The 22732-nt window shown below is 25.8% G+C and overlaps 1 protein-coding gene across 3 annotated transcripts in view; it reads right to left on the bottom strand.

Annotated features, from left to right (window-relative positions):
• LOC145247403 (uncharacterized) overlaps nt 1–22732 on the bottom strand; it is a 270622-nt gene that overhangs the window by 14644 nt on the left and 233246 nt on the right. For all 3 annotated transcript variants that reach the window (XM_080109107.1, XM_080109105.1, XM_080109106.1), the window contains 4 exons: nt 18186–18300; nt 10442–10589; nt 8694–8841; nt 645–781 (listed from right to left, as the gene is read on the bottom strand). In XM_080109107.1, coding sequence (XP_079965233.1) covers nt 645–781; nt 8694–8841; nt 10442–10589; nt 18186–18300 — 548 coding nt within the window. The remainder of the gene's footprint in view (nt 1–644; nt 782–8693; nt 8842–10441; nt 10590–18185; nt 18301–22732) is intronic.

The following is a 22732-nucleotide window of genomic DNA, read 5'->3' on the forward strand; positions in this document are numbered from 1 at the left end:
TTTTTATGTATTTTATTATTATTTATTTGACTTTTATATTTAACAAAAATTTCATATTCTAAAAATCACATAAATTGATCTAGTAGATTTTTTTAACTAAGAAAATAAAAGTTTACAATTTTTAGCAATTCTAACACTAAATGTAGTCATTATAAATTATGAATTTGATCTTGATACTTTGAATTGAGTTGTCTTCCTCTTATTTATGCTGGATCAAAAACATGGCTGACCAAAAAACACTATATCTCATTTAATCATAAAATTTGATTTTCTTAGTTGAAAAAAAAAAAAAAAAAAGTACTTGATCAATTTACGTGATTTTTGGAATATGGTATCTTCATTCCATGAGGAGTACGTATATCATAAAGATTTTTATCTTATTTATCTCAACCTACTTTAATTTATGCAGATATTTGTTAGTAATCCATAGATAGCTGTTTCGCCCTATCATGATTCTTCAGTATGGCTAGCCGTGATGTATGTTGCAAACCCAACCTCTTGATCAACAGTCTAGAGTTTTTTAATCTTAAAACTGATGGTTTTATTTGCACACTGTATGTTTTAGACAGTGAAAGAAAGATTGAATGTTGCAGAAATAATTATGCTGATACTCTGAATTTTGAAGTGCAAGATGTGGAACTTACAAAAAAGAGACGTTCCTCTCCAGCATTTTGCCTGCCGTCCGCCAATTCATGATAACAGAAAGGAATGTTAATGAACAACTGCCAAGCAGAATATACAACAAATGCAAAGCTTCATTCATTTGGTCCACTGTGTACATCTATTGGGAAAGAGTTAAAAAAGAAAAGCATGATTTTTATTGTTGATAGTTATTTGTCTCAGTTTCATGATGGCTGTACAATATATATATAGTTAAAAGTTTTTACTGCAAATGAACACGAAATTGTAACTTGAAGCAACTGCAAATTAAATATAATGTAATCATGTCATAGAATTTCGATAGGTTTATACATCTGTAGGTTTATAGAGCTAAAGGTAAATTCTACTTGTATAAAAAGCACGTATCATCATAGTCGTCATTTAATTCGTCGAGCCATAAAAATAAATTAAATGTAATTTTTATGGCATTTCAACTGGACATAACAAAAAAAGGGATGGGGAGGAGGAAGAGTTACAGGCCAGAAGGATCATCCTCAATCATATAACTTTTTCAGTTAGATTTTTCTGAGGATGCATGAAGGTAACCAGAATGAAACGAACATTGTGTTGCAGCTATCTATGGTTAAGTAATCTTGTTGAATGAAGCTTTGTTTGGATGAATAAATGTACACACATTTCAGTTAAAGATAAATCAGTGATTTGGACTGAAGATTACACAGAATAAATAGCAACTGTTTTTAAAGGACTCAAGACAAAACTGATGGAAGACAGTTGATAACAAAAACTTTAATTAAATATGAAGTGGTTCCTATCCTGAGACAAAGATTACAAATCTTTACAAATCTCATTTTTCACTTTGTAGATTTCTTTGTTTATTCCCAGCCTGATGAACTAAATAAACCTTTGTTTTAGTGATATTACCTGCGAAAACATTTGCAACAAAATAGAAAAGTAGCAAAATACATAACATACTACTGAATACTAGCAGGACCTGTGGAAATCCTACAGCAGCATCTTTCACACATAATTCTGGGCATTGTGTGGATGTTCAATGTGAATGGAGATCCCGCAATATCATTGTAGCCCTTTTGTTAAAACTGTATGAGTATTTATCTAAGTAATTTGGTTAATGCAGTGTAACAATATATCTGGTTATTACGGTTTATCTCCAATATCCTTATAGGAGTCTGTGACATATTTTCATTGTATGGACACCTGACGCAAACAGAAACTCCACGATATCATTATTCTATCTTTAGACAGAACAGATACTAACCTTGGACCTTAGCTAGAAGACCAAGAAAGTATATTTTAGTTTCAAGAGACATCATTTTTTTTTATTCAAATTTTGTTTTTACATTGCGTCTTTGGTGATCAGGAGATCTTATTTATTAAAAAGGAGAATGGAATGTGATAACATACTACGAACATTAAATTAATGCATTTATATACTTATTTAATGTTTGTCTTATCCCCTTCTATCCTTTTTCTTTTTAATAAATAGGATCTCTCAATTGAATAATTTGCAATATCTAAAGTGTAACACACATACTTATGTATGCATGTTAAAAGTACTGTGGTATTAATATAGATAATTTCCAACATAAAAAATAAGAATTTGAAAGAATTGAAAAAAAAAAATTATAAAATAAAAAGTAAATAAATACATTTTGTAATAAAGTTTTTTATATATTTATATATATGAAAATTTATTTATATATTTCTTATATGAACATTTATTTATATATTTTTTATATGAAAATTTATTTATATATTATTTATATATTTCTTATATGAAAATTTATTTATATATTATTTATATATTTCTTATATGAAAATTTATTTATATATTATTTATATATTTCTTATATGAAAATTTATTATATTATTTATATATTTCTCATATGAAAATTTATTTATATATTATTTATATATTTCTTATATGAAAATTTATTTATATATTATTTATATATTTCTTATATGAAAATTTATTTATATATTTCTTATACGAACATTTATTTATATATTTTTTATATGAACATTTATTTATATATTTCTTATATGAACATTTATTTATTATATTTCTTATATGAAAATTTATTTATATATTTTTTATATGAAAATTTATTTATATATTTTTTATATGAAAATTTATTTATATATTTTTTATATGAAAATTTATTTATATATTTTTTATATGAAAATTTATATATTTTTTATATGAAAATTTATATATTTTCTATATGAAAATTTATATATTTTTTATATGAAAATTTATATATTTTTATATGAAAATTTATATATTTTTTATATGAAAATTTATATATTTTTTATATGAAAATTTATATATTTTTTATATAAAAATTTATATATTTTTTATGTGAAAATTTATTTATATATTTTTATGTGAAAATTTATATATATATTTTTTATGTGAAAATTTATTTATATATTTATTATATGAAAATTTATTTATATATTTTTTATATGAAAATTTATTTATATATTTTTTATATGAACATTTATTTATATATTTTTTATATGAACATTTATTTATATATTTTTTATATGAACATTTATTTATATATTTTTTATGCGAAAATTTATATAATTTTTATATGAAAATTTATTTATATATTTTTTATATGAACATTTATTTATATATTTGTTATATGAAAATTTATTTATATATTTGTTATATGAAAATTTATTTATATATTTGTTATATGAACATTTATTTATATATTTTTTATACGAACATTTATTTATATATTTTTTATATGAACATTTATTTATATATTTTTTATATGAACATTTATTTATATATTTTTTATATGAACATTTATTTATATATTTTTTATACGAACATTTATTTATATATTTTTTATATGAAAATTTATTTATATATTTTTTATATGAAAATTCATTTATATATTTTTTATACGAACATTTATTTATATTTTTTTTATATGAACATTTATTTATATATTTTTTATACGAACATTTATTTATATATTTTTTATATGAAAATTTATTTATATATTTTTTATATGAACATTTATTTATATATTTTTTATATGAAAATTCATTTATATATTTTTTATACGAACATTTATTTATATATTTTTTATATGAACATTTATTTATATATTTTTTATACGAACATTTATTTATATATTTTTTATATGAAAATTCATTTATATATTTTTTATATGAAAATTTATTTATATATTTTTTATATGAAAATTCATTTATATATTTTTTATACGAACATTTATTTATATATTTTTTATATGAACATTTATTTATATATTTTTTATATGAACATTTATTTATATATTTTTTATATGAACATTTATTTATATATTTTTTATACGAACATTTATTTATATATTTTTTATATGAAAATTTATTTATATATTTTTTATACGAACATTTATTTATATATTTTTTATACGAACATTTATTTATATATTTTTTATATGAACATTTATTTATATATTTTTTATATGAAAATTTATTTATATATTTTTTATATGAACATTTATTTATATATTTTTTATATGAACATTTATTTATATATTTTTTATATGAACATTTATTTATATATTTTTTATATGAACATTTATTTATATATTTTTTATGCGAAAATTTATATAATTGTTATATGAAAATTTATTTATATATTTTTTATGTGAAAATTTATTTATATATTTTTTATATGAACATTTATTTATATATTTCTTATATGAACATTTATTTATATATTCCTTATATGAACATTTATTTATATATTTTTTATATAAACATTTATTTATATATTTTTTATATGAACATTTATTTATATATTTTTTATATGACATTTTATATATATATTTTTTATATGAAAATTCATTTATATATTTTTTATACGAAAATTTATTTATATATTTTTTATGGGAACATTTATTTATATATTTTTTATGCGAAAATTAATATATTTTTTATATGAAAATTTATATAATTTTTATATGAAAATTTATTTATATATTTTTATGTGAAAATTTATTTATATATTTCTTATATGAAAATTTATTTATATATTCCTTATATGAACATTTATTTATATATTTTTTATATGAACATTTATTTATATATTTTTTATATGAACATTTATTTATATATTTTTATATGACAATTTATATATATATTTTTTATATGAAAATTTATTTATATATTTTTTATACGAAAATTTATTTATATATTTTTTATATGAAAATTTATATATTTTTTATATGAAAATTTATATATTTTTTATATGAAAATTTATTTATATATTTTTTATATGAAAATTTATTTATATATTTGTTATATGAAAATTTATTTATATATTTGTTATATGAACATTTATTTATATATTTTTTATACGAACATTTATTTATATATTTTTTATATGAACATTTATTTATATATTTTTTATATGAACATTTATTTATATATTTTTTATATGAACATTTATTTATATATTTTTTATACGAACATTTATTTATATATTTTTTATATGAAAATTTATTTATATATTTTTTATATGAAAATTCATTTATATATTTTTTATACGAACATTTATTTATATTTTTTTTATATGAACATTTATTTATATATTTTTTATACGAACATTTATTTATATATTTTTTATATGAAAATTTATTTATATATTTTTTATATGAACATTTATTTATTTTTTTTTTATATGAAAATTCATTTATATATTTTTTATACGAACATTTATTTATATTTTTTTATATGAACATTTATTTATATATTTTTTATACGAACATTTATTTATATATTTTTTATATGAAAATTTATTTATATATTTTTTATATGAACATTTATTTATATATTTTTTATATGAAAATTCATTTATATATTTTTTATACGAACATTTATTTATATATTTTTTATATGAACATTTATTTATATATTTTTTATACGAACATTTATTTATATATTTTTTATATGAAAATTCATTTATATATTTTTTATATGAAAATTTATTTATATATTTTTTATATGAAAATTCATTTATATATTTTTTATACGAACATTTATTTATATATTTTTTATATGAACATTTATTTATATATTTTTTATATGAACATTTATTTATATATTTTTTATATGAACATTTATTTATATATTTTTTATACGAACATTTATTTATATATTTTTTATATGAAAATTTATTTATATATTTTTTATACGAACATTTATTTATATATTTTTTATACGAACATTTATTTATATATTTTTTATATGAACATTTATTTATATATTTTTTATATGAACATTTATTTATATATTTTTTATATGAAAATTTATTTATATATTTTTTATATGAACATTTATTTATATATTTTTTATATGAACATTTATTTATATATTTTTTATATGAACATTTATTTATATATTTTTTATGCGAAAATTTATATAATTGTTATATGAAAATTTATTTATATATTTTTTATGTGAAAATTTATTTATATATTTTTTATATGAACATTTATTTATATATTTCTTATATGAACATTTATTTATATATTCCTTATATGAACATTTATTTATATATTTTTTATATAAACATTTATTTATATATTTTTTATATGAACATTTATTTATATATTTTTTATATGACATTTTATATATATATTTTTTATATGAAAATTCATTTATATATTTTTTATACGAAAATTTATTTATATATTTTTTATGGGAACATTTATTTATATATTTTTTATGCGAAAATTAATATATTTTTTATATGAAAATTTATATAATTTTTATATGAAAATTTATTTATATATTTTTATGTGAAAATTTATTTATATATTTCTTATATGAAAATTTATTTATATATTCCTTATATGAACATTTATTTATATATTTTTTATATGAACATTTATTTATATATTTTTTATATGAACATTTATTTATATATTTTTATATGACAATTTATATATATATTTTTTATATGAAAATTTATTTATATATTTTTTATACGAAAATTTATTTATATATTTTTTATATGAAAATTTATATATTTTTTATATGAAAATTTATATATTTTTTATATGAAAATTTATTTATATATTTTTTATATGAAAATTTATTTATATATTTGTTATATGAAAATTTATTTATATATTTGTTATATGAACATTTATTTATATATTTTTTATACGAACATTTATTTATATATTTTTTATATGAACATTTATTTATATATTTTTTATATGAACATTTATTTATATATTTTTTATATGAACATTTATTTATATATTTTTTATACGAACATTTATTTATATATTTTTTATATGAAAATTTATTTATATATTTTTTATATGAAAATTCATTTATATATTTTTTATACGAACATTTATTTATATTTTTTTTATATGAACATTTATTTATATATTTTTTATACGAACATTTATTTATATATTTTTTATATGAAAATTTATTTATATATTTTTTATATGAACATTTATTTATTTTTTTTTTATATGAAAATTCATTTATATATTTTTTATACGAACATTTATTTATATATTTTTTATATGAACATTTATTTATATATTTTTTATACGAACATTTATTTATATATTTTTTATATGAAAATTCATTTATATATTTTTTATATGAAAATTTATTTATATATTTTTTATATGAAAATTCATTTATATATTTTTTATACGAACATTTATTTATATATGTTTTATATGAACATTTATTTATATATTTTTTATATGAACATTTATTTATATATTTTTTTATACGAACATTTATTTATATATTTTTTATATGAAAATTTATTTATATATTTTTTATACGAACATTTATTTATATATTTTTTATACGAACATTTATTTATATATTTTTTATACGAACATTTATTTATATATTTTTTATATGAACATTTATTTATATATTTTTTATATGAAAATTTATTTATATATTTTTTATATGAACATTGATTTATATATTTTTTATATGAACATTTATTTATATATTTTTTATATGAACATTTATTTATATATTTTTTATGCGAAAATTTATATAATTGTTATATGAAAATTTATTTATATATTTTTTATGTGAAAATTTATTTATATATTTTTTATATGAACATTTATTTATATATTTCTTATATGAACATTTATTTATATATTCCTTATATGAACATTTATTTATATATTTTTTATATGAACATTTATTTATATATTTTTTATATGACATTTTATATATATATTTTTTATATGAAAATTCATTTATATATTTTTTATACGAAAATTTATTTATATATTTTTTATGGGAAAATTAATATATTTTTTATATGAAAATTTATATAATTTTTATATGAAAATTTATTTATATATTTTTATGTGAAAATTTATTTATATATTTCTTATATGAAAATTTATTTATATATTCCTTATATGAACATTTATTTATATATTTTTTATATGAACATTTATTTATATATTTTTTATATGAACATTTATTTATATATTTTTATATGACAATTTATATATTTTTTATATGAAAATTTATTTATTTATTTTTTATACGAAAATTTATTTATATATTTTTTATATGAAAATTTATATATTTTTTATATGAAAATTTATATATTTTTTATATGAAAATTTATTTATATATTTTTTATATGAAAATTTATTTATATATTTTTTATATGAAAATTTATTTATATATTTTTTATACGAAAATTTATTTATATATTTTTTATATGAAAATTCATTCATATATTTTTTTATATGAAAATTCATTCATATATTTTTTTATATGAAAATTCATTTATATATTTTTTATATGAAAATTTACATATTTTTTATATGAAAATTTATTTATATATTTCTTATTTATATGTTTCGCTGCACTGACAAACTGTGATACAGCAAAACATTTGGATAAATATATATAATTGACTGAAAATGAATATAAGCTCAAGTAGAATAATGATATGATTTTCAAAAACAAAAATATATTATGAAAATCCATGTTTATATGTTTACCTTGATCATGACGATGCTATAGGTTGGGCATATAGTGATGATAGCTGAAATAAACATGACAGCTAGAAGTGGAAGAGGAACAGGCATAATATATAGCAACACAATGGCCAAAATACTGATGATGTTACCCCACTGATGAAGAGACAACCTGTGGAAAAAAAAACAAAAAACACAAAATTGTTGTTGATATTATTAACTCATCGTAGAAACTTGTTCAGCAAAATTCCTTAAAATAACTGAAGAGAGTTGAAAGCTTGAATTGAGCATTAAAATATCCTATTATAAATTTTCGTACTGTCTGTCTGCCTGTGTGTGTGTGTGTGTGTGTGTGACGCGGTTTGTCTAAGCCTACAGGCAATCCACTCAGGCAAGTTAGGTACCGAAATGAAGCTTATGACCCAGCGGATGTTTTAGTGATATTTATGTCCATGTTTGGTGTATGGAAATGCAAAAAAATGCAAAAACTGTGAAAAAAATAACGATTTACTAAACAACATTTTATTTACTTGATACTTTTCCGGTATTCACCAGAAGTTATTGTCTCCCTTAGTAAGTTCGATTTCCTGTGTGTGAGTGTGTGGGTGGGTGAGTGAGTGAGTGAGTGAGTGAGTGTGTGAGAGAGAGAGAGAGAGAGAGAGAGACAGAGACAGAAAGAGAGAGACAGACAGACAGGCAGGCAGTTCGAAATGAAGCTTATGACCCAGTGGATGTTTTAGTGATATTTATATTCATGTTTGGTGTATGGAAATGCAAAAAAAAAAAATAAATAAATAAAAAAATAACGATTTACTAAACAATGTTTTATTTACTGGATATTTTTCCGGTACAAGAACTCAAGTTTGCCCAGCTGGGCAAACATGAGTGCTTGTATTGAAAATTTCTAAAAAGCGGATTACATATGAAAATGAATATTAGAAATGTGAACAGGCAGAAAATGTGTACACTTGTGAATACATGTTTAAATGAGTAACTGTTGCCTGGATAGTATAAAATAATGGATTAAAACGTTATTCAGTTAAGCAATAAAATGCTTGTCATTTTTTAACAGAATAACAATAATAATATTGTTTCACTACAATATTGCAAACCGTTTCTACATTGTTTTCAGGTGCACCAGAACTTGAAATTAGCCATTTATGATAAATTTTAAGACAGTGTTTGTTCAGGAGATAGTTTATAAGATCTATATATATATATATATATATATATATATATATATATCTACTTTATAAAATCAAGTCAGTCGGGTTTTTTTTTTTTAATTCAAACCTAAATAGCAATGAATCTGACAAATCAATATTAGATTCTGACTAGCCAGTTTTGTTTTACAATTATTACATATTTGTGTTATTTGCCATATAAATTCCAATCACTTTCATCATTTACATAATCCAATGACTATTAGTCATAACAGAAATTTAGAGATTTACCATTTGTTACAAAGGAATAATTCAAAATGGCAACTGAATTTCATGAGACATTAGTGAAAACATAATGGGGTACCAAATGCCATAATGGTTCCATCTTAGATTCTACTTTGTAATAACTAATCCTCATGACAATAAGCTTTGCATTTTTCCACTAAATTATTTCAAAGTAGTTAATATGCCATAAAACAGATAATCCAAACTAGCTGATTTCATAGTCTATGATGCAACATTTATTCAGCCAATTAGACACCCTTCCTTGTAACCCATTAAGAAATATTCAACTCTTTGAGAAAGAAGAAATGAAACTCTCTGCCTTACCAAGTGAGATTCCATTCTGGTTGAATAAAGACGAGAAGGAAACCAACAAAGATGACAAGCGGTCCAATTTTGCTTAGCACCGCATTTTTCATGGAATAAATTGCAGACATGAACATTATCGACAAACCAGAAAGGACCAACCAGATTCCTGAAAAAGAAAAAAAAATTAATAACAAATTTGTAAAGAAATATTGATATGCACAGATTAAAAAAAAAAAGTTTATCAAAGTCGAGAGTTCATTTCAGTGAATTGTTTCCTTAGATTTATCAGAGGAATATGTTTAGAATTTGAGTGAAATAGAACCCGGTATTATAAATTCTTTAAAATCCTTAACCAAAATTTTATTTTCATTGTATCTAAAACTTTTTAATGTTGGCACATAGATCTTTTCAAAGCATAAGCAATAATACTAACTTTATTTGGCTGACACAATTAGCAACCAATTTATAATGGTTTAAAGTTAGAAAATTTGTAGTCTTATGTGTTATTGGTCCAGAAGTCAATTTTCATAGTGTATAACTAAAAATGCAAGTTTTGAACGAGTAAAATAAATTCTTATAAAAGTAATGCTTATTTAAAATTACACTTATGAAAAAAAAGTACACTTATTAAAACACTTACACTTATGAAAAGAAAGTACACTTATGAAAAGAAAGTACACTTATGAAAAGAAAGTACACTTATGAAAAGAAAGTACACTTATTAAAACAAGTACACTTATTAAAACAAGTACACTTATTAAAACAAGTACACTTATTAAAACAAGTACACTTATTAAAACAAGTACACTTATTAAAAAAAGTACACTTATTAAAAAAAGTACACTTATTAAAAAAAGTATACTTATTAAAAAAAAGTATACTTATTAAAACACTTACACTTATTAAAAAAAGTACAAAAAATCTTTATGATGTATGTACTCGTCACTGAACGAAAATGCCATATTCAAAAAATTGTGTAACATTCTAGTAATTTTTTTTTAACTAAGTAAATAAAAATTTATAATTTTTAACAATTTTAATACTAAATGTATCCATTATAAGGCTAATTTTGATAAAGGGAGACAATTCAATCTTACTTATTCACCATAGGTAATGAAAAACCTGTCTTATTTTGTTATAAAATTTAATTTTCTTAAAAAAACAAAAAAAACTTACTTGATCAATTTACATGATTTTTGAAATATGTTATCATTGTTACATGATGGGTGCGTACATCATAAAGATTTTTCTGTCTTTTTTTTTAATAAGTGCAATTATAAATAAGCACCAATTAATTATAATGGAAACAATTTTTAGGTCAAGCTAGGCTAAACATTGAACAAAATCTCATTATCTCTTAAAAAATATAAAAAAATGATATAGAAGTATAACTATTTATATAAGATTCATTTGAACAGCTAACACATTGAATCTTTATAATATGATACAATAGTACAGTATAGATAAAGTTATATTTTTCTTTTAATATTAAATCAATAAAAAACAAATATTTGGACGATGTGAAAACAGTCAGAAACAATTTGATAATGGAACAAAAATTTTATTCACTAAAATTTTCAAATTGGATTTTTTTTATGAAAGTTAACTTGAAGCCCTTAATTAAGTTCATCATATTGACAATTGGCCCTTTTTTCTTTAAAATGGTACAGTTTTTATATAGTACATTAATTTGAAAAATACCAACATCAAAAATAAATTGCCTGTCACTGAAAATAGTAGCCTAACTTGAAGTAACCTAGAAAAAGACTATTAATAACACAAGAGAAACATTGTATAAAGAGAAAAAAATTAAATCTTCGATTCTTAAAAAGCAAAAATAAAGAAAAACATTTGATGTATGTACCCATGATGAAACAAAAATATCATATTCCAAAAATTATGTAAATTGATCAAGTAGTTTTATTTTTATAAAGAAAATCATTTTTAAGTGATTAATGGGAATTTGTAGGCATTACAAATCTAATATTATTGTGGAGCTATCTCCCTTGTTTTTTGCTTTTTTTTAGATGTTTTCAAAATGGTGAGTGAGACAGTCACTCTTTAGATACACATAAAATTTGATTTTCTTATTTAAAAATAAAACTACTTGATTTTTGGAATATATTTTTGTTTTGCCACGGGTACATACATCATATGGATTTTTCTTCATTTTTCTTTTTTAATATATGGACAAGAACCATTTTTTTTTACATCCAAATTTGATCAAAATAACTCAAAAAGATAAATTTGATTGTTCTAACACGTAGGACTTTGTGCAGTCTGTTGGGTTAGAGTTATGCAACTGGTTCTGAGAAAAACCAGAGCATGACTTCACTGGATGTTTCATCTTGTTGAGAAGTCTTTTGACTTTTGTTAGATCATTCTTGGTAAGTAGTTTGCCTTTGTGACTATTGTATGAAGAGTTGTGAACATCCTCATTCAACACTTTCTCCCAATGCCTGTTCTTTTGCCAAAGTCTGTATTGTCTTACAACAAATTAAATTGTGTTGTGTTGATATAATGGACTGATCCAACACCCCTCAAATGAATGGACTGTTACGTCTATAAAAAGACAAGCAAACTCTCCTCACGTGGGAGACAGAATTTAGTACTAAGCTGTCAATGAACGCTTAGAAATGTGTGTACCTTTTTACCTAAATAAACCCTTTCTGTACAACCCCAGTAATGACTTGTTATTCATAATAATCTACGATATAACAACTGGCGACGAAGAATTCAAACGAAACTCACTAAAAAACAAAGCGAAGGAATAAGCACACAAGAAGATTAACGAGCATAAAACAAAAGAAACCCAAAGAAGGAAGAAGAAAAAAGAAAAACTTCGACAGAGCCAACATTTAAAAAGTAAGTGTTTCAGTCGGTTACGTTCCTAAAAAAAAAGAAATTGACATTTTGAAACGAACATTTTTTTTGAAAAGAATATTTAAAAAAAAAAAGGAGTGTCCATTTCAAGTTTTATTCGGCTGGAAGTGTTTGTTTTTTTTTCTTCTTCTCTTCGGAAGGACATTGTGCTTTTAATTCATTGAATTTATAGGACATATGAGTTAATCTTTTGTTTAATTGTGTGGTTTTGTGAAAAAAAAAAAAAAAAAAAGAAAAAAAAAATTTTTTTTTTAACATGGAGCAATTAGCGGAATTCACTAGAACTATGCAATCGGCATTGTTTGCTCAACAAAAACAAATGGAATTACTTCAGAAGCAGCAGTTGAAGCAAAGCGAAATACTACAGAGTATTTTAACGCAGCAGAAAGACTGTCGTTTCACTCCTGAAGGAATAGCAAATTCTTTATCCGAATTTGTATACGAGCCGACAAATGGGTTAACTTTTCCGGCATATTTTCGGAGATACGAAAATATTTTTGCTAAGAGATGTCAGTCTTGGACAGACGAAGAGAAGATTATCCTTCTTCTTCAAAAACTTGGATCTCAGGAAAATACAAAGTATACAAATTTTATCCTGCCAAAGAAACCTGAAGAGATTTCTTTTAGTGAAACAATAAAAATATTGTCAAACATTTTCAGTGAACGAGATAGTCTATTCTATACACGTTATAAATGTTTAAATATCACGAAGCAGGAGGACGAAGATTTTATTACTTATGCAGGGAAAGTGAATGCTCATTGTGAATCCTTTAAATTAAAAGACCTCAAAGAGGATATGTTTAAAAGTCTAATCTTTGTGCAAGGTTTAACAGCCTCTAAAGATAAGGATATTCGTTCAAGGATATTATCCATTATGAACCAAGACACAGAAATAACGTTACAAAAAGTTACAGAAGAGTGTCAGAAACTGTTAAATTTAAAGCAGGACAATACAAGCATCGAAGGAAAAAATTTTGAAGAAAGAAAAATGGAAAGGGTGATGAAATGTGCACACGAAAAATCCGGTAAGACATGTGGGGGAAAAAACCACTTCACTAAAGATTGTTACTTTAAATACAAAATATGTAACAAATGTAATAAAAAAGGCCATAAATCAACGAAAGGAAAATACCGAAAAGCAGAAATAAAGACCATTGGTTCTAAAAATGAGTCTAGGTGTGATAAAAGAAAATATATTAAAATTAAAATTAATGGCTGTAATGTGAACTGTCTTCTAGATACGGGAAGCGACATAAGTATAATTGACGAAGTAACTTGGAAGAAAATTGGGTTTCCAAAGTTACAAAATACAAAAAAAATTGCCAGAAGTGTGTCTGGAAATAAACTAAAATTTAAGGGTGAATTTTTTACCAATGTGTCTCTAAAGGAGAATGCTGTGAAAACCAAGTTATAGGTCGTACCGGGGAAATATTCTAATTTGTTCGGTATAGACTTAATGATTCTTTTTAATTTATGGGGAAAACCCATAAGCTCATTTTGCAATAAAGTAAGTCTGGTGGGTTTAGAAAAGTCTAAACTACCAGGAAAGTTTATTGACGAATTAAAAAAAGACTTTAAAGAGGTATTCTCTGAAGGTTTGGGTTGCTGCACGAAAACGGAGGTGAAATTTGAACTAAAGGACGAAGCTAAACCAGTTTTCAAACCCAAAAGAAAGGTTCCATATTCAGCATTAGAAACTATAGAGAAAGAATTAAAGAGACTTCAAGATATTGGAGTAATAGAAAAAGTGGATTACTCTGAATGGGCTTCACCCACGGTTTACGTTAAGAAGAAAAATAATAAAATCAGGGTATGCGCGGACTTTTCGACAGGTCTAAATGATTGTCTCAAGGAGCATAACTACCTGCTTCCTACCCCAGAGGAAATTTTTTCGAAGTTAAGCGGAAGAAATTTTTTACAAAAATTGATTTGTCTGAAGCGTATTGGCAAGTAAAAGTCCAGGAAGATTGTGCTAAGTACCTGACATTAAATACCCATAAAGGACTATTTTCATTAAAACGTTTGCCTTTTGGTTTAAAAGTAGCCCCAAATTTGTTCCAGCAAATTATGGATACAATGCTAGCAGGTTTGGATTTTGCTATGGCTTATCTAGATGACATCCTTATAAGAAGTAAAAATGTGGAAGAGCATAAAATCCACATTGGCAAAGTATTCGAGAGAATATCAAACTATGGATTGAAAGTGGCTCTCGAAAAATGTAATTTTGGGATGGACAAAATTGAATATTTGGGACAAGTGATTGATCGAAATGGTAGAAAACCTAATCCTAATAGGACTGAAGCAATCAAAAACATGCCTAGACCAGAAAATATAGTGCAGCTACAGTCATTTTTGGGACTAGCAAATTATTATAATTCTTATATCCCAAAGATACATGAACTAAGAGCACCTTTAAACGAATTATTGAAAAAGAATAAAAAATGGCTCTGGACAAAAGAATGTGATGAAGCATTCCTAAAGATTAAAAAATGTCTGTTATTGGATTTAGCACTAGCTCACTACGATCCGAAAAAAGAATTAATTGTAGCAGCAGATGCGAGCGAATATGGTTTAGGTGCTGTGCTACTACACAGACTCAAAGATGGATCGACTAAACCAATTATTCATGCCTCAAGGGTTTTGCTACCCGCAGAAAAAAATTATAGTCAGATAGAAAAAGAAGGTCTGGCAATTGTATACGCCATGAGGAAATTTCATAGGTTCATCCATGGAAGATTTTTTATATTGGAAACGGACCACAAACCTTTGTTATCTATTTTTGGTTCCAAAAAAGGAGTTCCTACTCATACGGCTAATAGGTTACAAAGATGGAGCATGATTCTGTTAAACTAAAATTTTAAAATGAAACACCTAGCATCCAGCAAAATTGCACATGCAGATGGTTTGTCCAGGTTGATCCCAAATAAAACTGAATTACTTGAAGAAACTGTTATAGCTGCACTAAAAGAAGAAAATGAACTAACAGATATATTAATAAATACTGTTAGGGAACTTCCAGTAACACTTGAGGAAATAAAGAAAGCAGCAAGAACAGATGAATACATTAACAAGATAAAAAAACAAGTGGGACAAAAAGAAAAGAAGAGAAAAGGATTAACCGTTTTTCCATTTTCAAAGTGCGATGAAACTCTAATGTACGCAGATAGAGTGGTAATACCTCAAGTATTACAGAAGAGAATTTTAAAAGAATTCCACATGGGACATCCTGGAATCTCCAGAATGAAAGCACTAATGAGAGCATATATGTACTGGCCTGGAATGGATCAGGACATAGAAAAAATGATAAAATTATGTAAGGGTTGCCAACTAGCAGCAAAAGCGCCACCCATTAAGACGCAACCTTGGCCTAAAACAGATATACCATGGACGCGGATCCATATAGATTACGCAGGACCTCTAAAAGGATATTATTACCTGGTAATAGTAGATAGCATGTCGAAATGGCCAAAAATTTTTAAATTCAAACATCCTACAGTGGCAAACACAATAAAGGCGTTGGACGAGGTATTTGGGCGTTTTGGCGTACCAAAAACAATTGTTAGTGATAATGGCACCATGTTCAAAGGTCAAGAATTTAAGATCTACTGTGAGTCAATGGCCATAGAGCATGTCACAACACCAACTTATAGCCCTCGATCTAACGGACAAGCTGAAAGATTTGTCGATACTTTTAAACGAGCGTTAAAAAAGAACGATAACATCGACACGGAAGAAAAAAGTCTTCAGAAATTTTTAGCAGTATACAGGATAACGCCTAATCCGAATACAAATGCAAATTTATCCCCAGCGGAAATAATGTTTGCCAGAAAAGTGCGCTCTGTGTTCGACCGGTTAATTCCGAGTAAAAAAGTAAAAAAAAGTGTAAAAGATAATGGACGATACAAGATATACAAGGACGGGGATAAAGTTTTTTTCAACAATTATCGGGCAGGGAAGAGTTTTTGAGAAGAAGGCATAATCTCAAGAATGGTCTACATTATAAAAGGTCAGACATTTTCCCATAAAAAAACATATAAACCAACTCAGACCCCGATATATTGAAATAGTTAAAAACAATGAAGTACCGATGGAAGTACTGTATGACAGTTTTCACATAGAGCCTCCAAAAAAGGAAGCACCAGTAACTGAAAATACAAGTCACTCTCCAAAATCCAAAAATTCGCAAACGCAAATTTTAAGGAGAAGTGAAAGAAAAAGAAAAAGAACTGAATTTTTTGGACAAAGTCAAAAAAGAAAAAAATGGTGAAGCGAAATTCTAGGGAAGCTTGGGAGGAAGGTGATATAATGGACTGATCCAACACCCCTCAAATGAATGGACTGTTATGTCTATAAAAAGACAAGCAAACTCTCCTCACGTGGGAGACAGAATTTAGTACTAAGCTGTCAATGAACGCTTAGAAATGTGTGTACCTTTTTACCTAAATAAACCCTTTCTGTACAACCCCAGTAATGACTTGTTATTCATAATAATCTACGATATAACATGTGTAAACAGCCAGAACACCTACCATGATCTTTCTTGCTAACCAGCACGCCCGCACCTTCATTGCAATTCCCCAACACACATCTAACAACTTTCACAGAGCTGCAGTTAAGATTTCTTATTTTTAAATGTGACAACTCATCATGAACTTTCTGAAGATGAATTAGAAGAATAAGAGTTAACTTGAAAGATGAAATGGAAACAAAGAAATTTGGTTTGGTTGTTTTTTTATGATGGCATATCAACACTTTTAGGGTTATTTAATGCTGAATCCAGGAACTTTTGAAAAAAATTTTATGCTTCAAATTCTTTATATATTAAAATAATTATTTATGGAGTTTGGTTTAATTGAAATAAAGAAAGGTAGAGACATACCTGTGAGATCAGACAGAGATGGTCGACTCCCAAGGAAATAGTATGACAACATAGTCAAAAGGGGTTGAATATTAAAAGCCAAAGTCACACTCACTCCAATCTGATGAAGAATCAACTGGAATAAACAAATGAGAAAATTAACAAAAAACACAAATCACAAACATTTTAATTCTTCACTTCAAATTTACCAGTTTTTCTGGGAAGTCAACCACATCAAATTTTTAGAAAATATTAGTGTCATAAAATGAATATTTATTAAAGATTCAATTCAATAAATTTGGCCCAAAATAAAACTAGCATTTTTCAGTTACCATGTAGGGAAAGGGTGGCAGAAATTTATAAAGAAGCATCAGCTCAAATTGATCTTGAATTGCTGTATTGTTAGCACATTTATTACATCTGGAAATCCATTGATGGTCCAAGGATTCTGATTAAGAAAACGACTTCTCTGGTTCACTGGAAATCAATGGTTATGTGGTGATGTTTATTTAGATCTTTTTCTGGTGCAGAAATGAATAATAGATTCTAAGAGTGTTGTCATGGTCATTGATAACATTGTAGGTCAAAATGATATCACTATGCAATCGCCACTGCTCAAGGGAAAAATGGTTAAGCTTCTTGAGTTAGTTTTTGTAGGGCAGATCCCATAATCCCTATACCATTCGAATACCTAGTTATTGAATTCTCTCCAAATGCTTGATATCATGTATTAGATATTGAGCATGGGTCCGGACACCATACTATAACATATACTACATGACATCTATTATATAAAAGCCAAAATGTGTTTGTGTGTGTGCATATTTTTTCGTATGCCTGTCAAAGGCTTTTTTTCGGAGGGGGGGGGGGCTCAGAGGGGTTACTGTTTCTTAGAACTTTTTATATACTCCCTAGATTATAATATGTCCGATTTACAAAAGGAGGTCGCAAATATATTTTATTTGAGCAACTTTTACACGCTAAAAATTCCCACTATTCTGCCTTCACGCCTGTTTATTTGTGATTTTTGTATAAAAAAGCAAAACTAATGACAGCGACGCCACTTTTCCAGCTTTGTGCTGGGGACGTCCAGAAAGCAATTAGCTTTGATCACTGTGTGGAAAAAACCCTCATATCAGACAATTGCTATTCATTTGGACACTCCCATATTTATGGGGAGCTGGTTTTCCTACCAACATCTTGAGGAAACAAAACCAAAAAAACTGCCTCACAGCCAAAGTTAAGTGCAGCATTTCACTATTGCGTGATGTTTGACCTCATTAAATTTATGCAACTGTCACTTAACTTTTTAATCATTAAGTTAGAATGCTTTTTAGTTCCTGTCTCGTCGTGGCCGAGCAGCAAGATGTCAGGTTTTTTCATACTTTCTTTTCCACCTTTGCGTCGGAGGGGGGGGTCCACTGTTTCTTAGAACTTTTTATATACTACCTAGATTATAATATCTCTGATTTACGAAAGGGCGTTATGTGTATTTTTATTTGGACAACTTTTACACGCTATTTTCGCAGTATTTCTTAGTCTCTGCATGTTTATTTGGCTTTTCCATATATAAACGAAACTGAATCCGAACAAAGGCGTGTACCTGGCATTCATGCTGGAAGGTCCAATGAGCTTTGATCAATGCAGCCAAAACCCATCATATCGGACAATTGCTATTTATTTGGACACTCCCCTTTTTATGGGGAGCTGGTCTTTCCCCACATCTTGGGAAAACTGGCTTTCAGCCAAAGTTAAATCGCGTGATGTTTGACCTCATTAAATTCACACACCTGTCACTTAACTTTTTAACCGTTAAATTAAACGCTTTTCAGTTCCTGTCTCATCGTGGCTGAGCAGTAAGATGTCAGGTTTTTTCACACTTTTTTTTTCCACCTTTGCGTCAAGACTTTGAGTTTGAGCTTACCTTCCTACCAAAACTTTTTATTTTTCTTTTACACCTCCAAAACACCCAGGCAAGGCAGGGCACCTATGCTAGTCTATTATATAAATCTCACCTGTCTGTTTAAATGTATGTATGTCTGCCTAAAACTTTTGGCAGAAGCGACAGATTTTCACAAGATCAGTATACTTTTGTAAGTTCAACCCTTCGGACGAAAAATGTTCGAACAATTGGCTAAAAACATTAATTTCTTCACTCTCAACTGGGTACTTTGCTATAGGGAGGGGTCGTTTTTTTCGACAATATTTTCGAAAATCATACCTCTCTTTTTGGTTGACTAGCCTTAATTTAAACATTTGTCACTTCCGGTTTGGTGATGGATGCAACGGTAAAGACGTCGTGTTTTTTTTTTCACATTCTTTTCCTCCTTCATGGTACAGGTTCGAGCTTGCCTGTCTGCTTGCTTCCACTTTTTTTTTGTTTTGCTCAACACACACCTTCAAATACCCGGGAAATGCCAGGCACCCAGGCTAGTCTATAATATAAATTTCACCTGTCTGTGCAAATATATGTATGTATGTATGTCTCACAAAAACTTTCAACAGAGGCGATGGATCCTGACAAGATCGGTATCATTTTGAAGCTCTACATCTCAGATGACAAATATCGAAAAATTGGCCAAAAACATTGATTCCTTCATATTTAAGATAGTGAAGACGTGTTATACTTTGACTTAACCAACGATTTCGATAAGATATCTCATAATCGTTTTTTTCTCTCTCTCTCTCTCTATATATATATATATATTTATTTAATATCACTTCTTTCAGAGGTTGCTTTTATTCCATTCTATACAGTCTTGTCTAATCACTTGCTTCCTGTGATTCAAGACATTCATACTTCTACAATGGTTTATTCGGAAGAATGTATACTCCACATGACCATACCAGCATAAATGAGTCATCATTAGGATAACTTCTATGCTGGGAAAATGTAGTGCTAGTGCTTATTGACAAAAATATAAAAATGTTAAGTAATATTACAACATTTAGGTTGGTGCATCTACCATTAGACTCTTCAAACAGGATTCAAAACAGAATCTTTAATCTAATAGGTTCTGCACTATCAGCCAAATTCCAACTTCTGTCGCATCGCCAGAATGTTGTATTCTTGTGTCTGTTTTCAAGTACTTTTATAGAATGTACTCAAGCAAATTCATAGTACCTGTACACCTATGATGCAAATATTCCCGACAAAACTGACAATAAACAAAATTTATCTTAAGGCAAAAAATGGTAGAGGGAGAAAAAGGCGAGAAATGATAGAGGGAGAAAAAGGCGAGAAATGGTAGAGGGAGAAAAAGGCGAGAAATGGTAGACGAGGAGAAAGGCGAGAAATGGTAGACGAGGAGAAAGGCGAGAAATGGTAGACGAGGAGAAAGGCACGAAATGGTAGACGAGGAGAAAGGCGAGAAATGGTAGACGAGGAGAAAGGCGAGAAATGGTAGACGAGGAGAAAGGCACAAAATGGTAGACGAGGAGAAAGGCACAAAATGGTAGACGAGGAGAAAGGCACAAAATGGTAGACGAGGAGAAAGGCACAAAATGGTAGACGAGGAGAAAGGCACAAAATGGTAGACGAGGAGAAAGGCAAGAAATGGTAGACGAGGAGAAAGGCAAGAAATGGTAGACGAGGAGAAAGGCACGAAATGGTAGACGAGGAGAAAGGCACGAAATGGTAGACGAGGAGAAAGGCACGAAATGGTAGACGAGGAGAAAGGCACGAAATGGTAGACGAGGAGAAAGGCAAGAAATAGGAGGGAGCAGTACTTGGATTGAAGAGAAGGCAATAAAAGGAAGGAATGTGTTTAGTTTACTAAAATGATGTTTATAAATGAGTAATAATGCAAACTTAGGAGCTTGGTATGTTATGTTGGAAGCCAATCATTTCCCTCATGGATGTTAGCAAGCTTCACATGGTCTCTCCCTGTAAGTACTTAAGTACTTGAATCTAAAATAACTTGGGGAAACAATGTCAGCAACAGAATCAAAAAAAATATAATGCTGATTCTTATGAATGTACAAACTGCTAAAATGTTTTTGTTTGTCATTAAAGTTGAACACATTCTCATGTGATGCACATGTGGCATTAAACATGTTTAAGTAGGAAAAACATGAATTCACACATTCAACAGTGTCTTTTTTTTTTTCGAGTTGTGCCCTCTTGATGTACATACTCTCGACTAACCCAACAAGCAGCAAAATTCTACCCTTTAACTGAAGAGGCCCCTAAATGCCGGAAGTCTTCTACTCTAATAGTTTCTTCCCTCAAACTACTAAACTTTGGAATTTCATCCCTGACTGTACTAACATATTGAAATTTAAACATTATGCAAACAGACACTTGCTTTTTAACTGTTTACATAGTTCACCTGTACACGTAGTCCCAAATAATATCCCTTTGTGTTCAAGTGGAAATATACCTAAAACTAATGATTGTTTGGAATCTGGTGTTTTTCAGGCTTCATAAATGGATGCTTTTATTTTTGTTATTTAAAATGATTTATTTGATTGTATAAGATTATTAATAAAATTATTTGCTGATAATGCTAAATTGTTATACAATTATAACAAACAGATCTCGACAGTTTATTAAATTGGAAAGATAC

The sequence above is a fragment of the Euprymna scolopes genome, chromosome 25, assembly GCF_053919585.1.
Source record: "Euprymna scolopes isolate OS-2025 chromosome 25, ASM5391958v1, whole genome shotgun sequence".
Lineage (NCBI taxonomy): Eukaryota > Metazoa > Mollusca > Cephalopoda > Sepiida > Sepiolidae > Euprymna > Euprymna scolopes.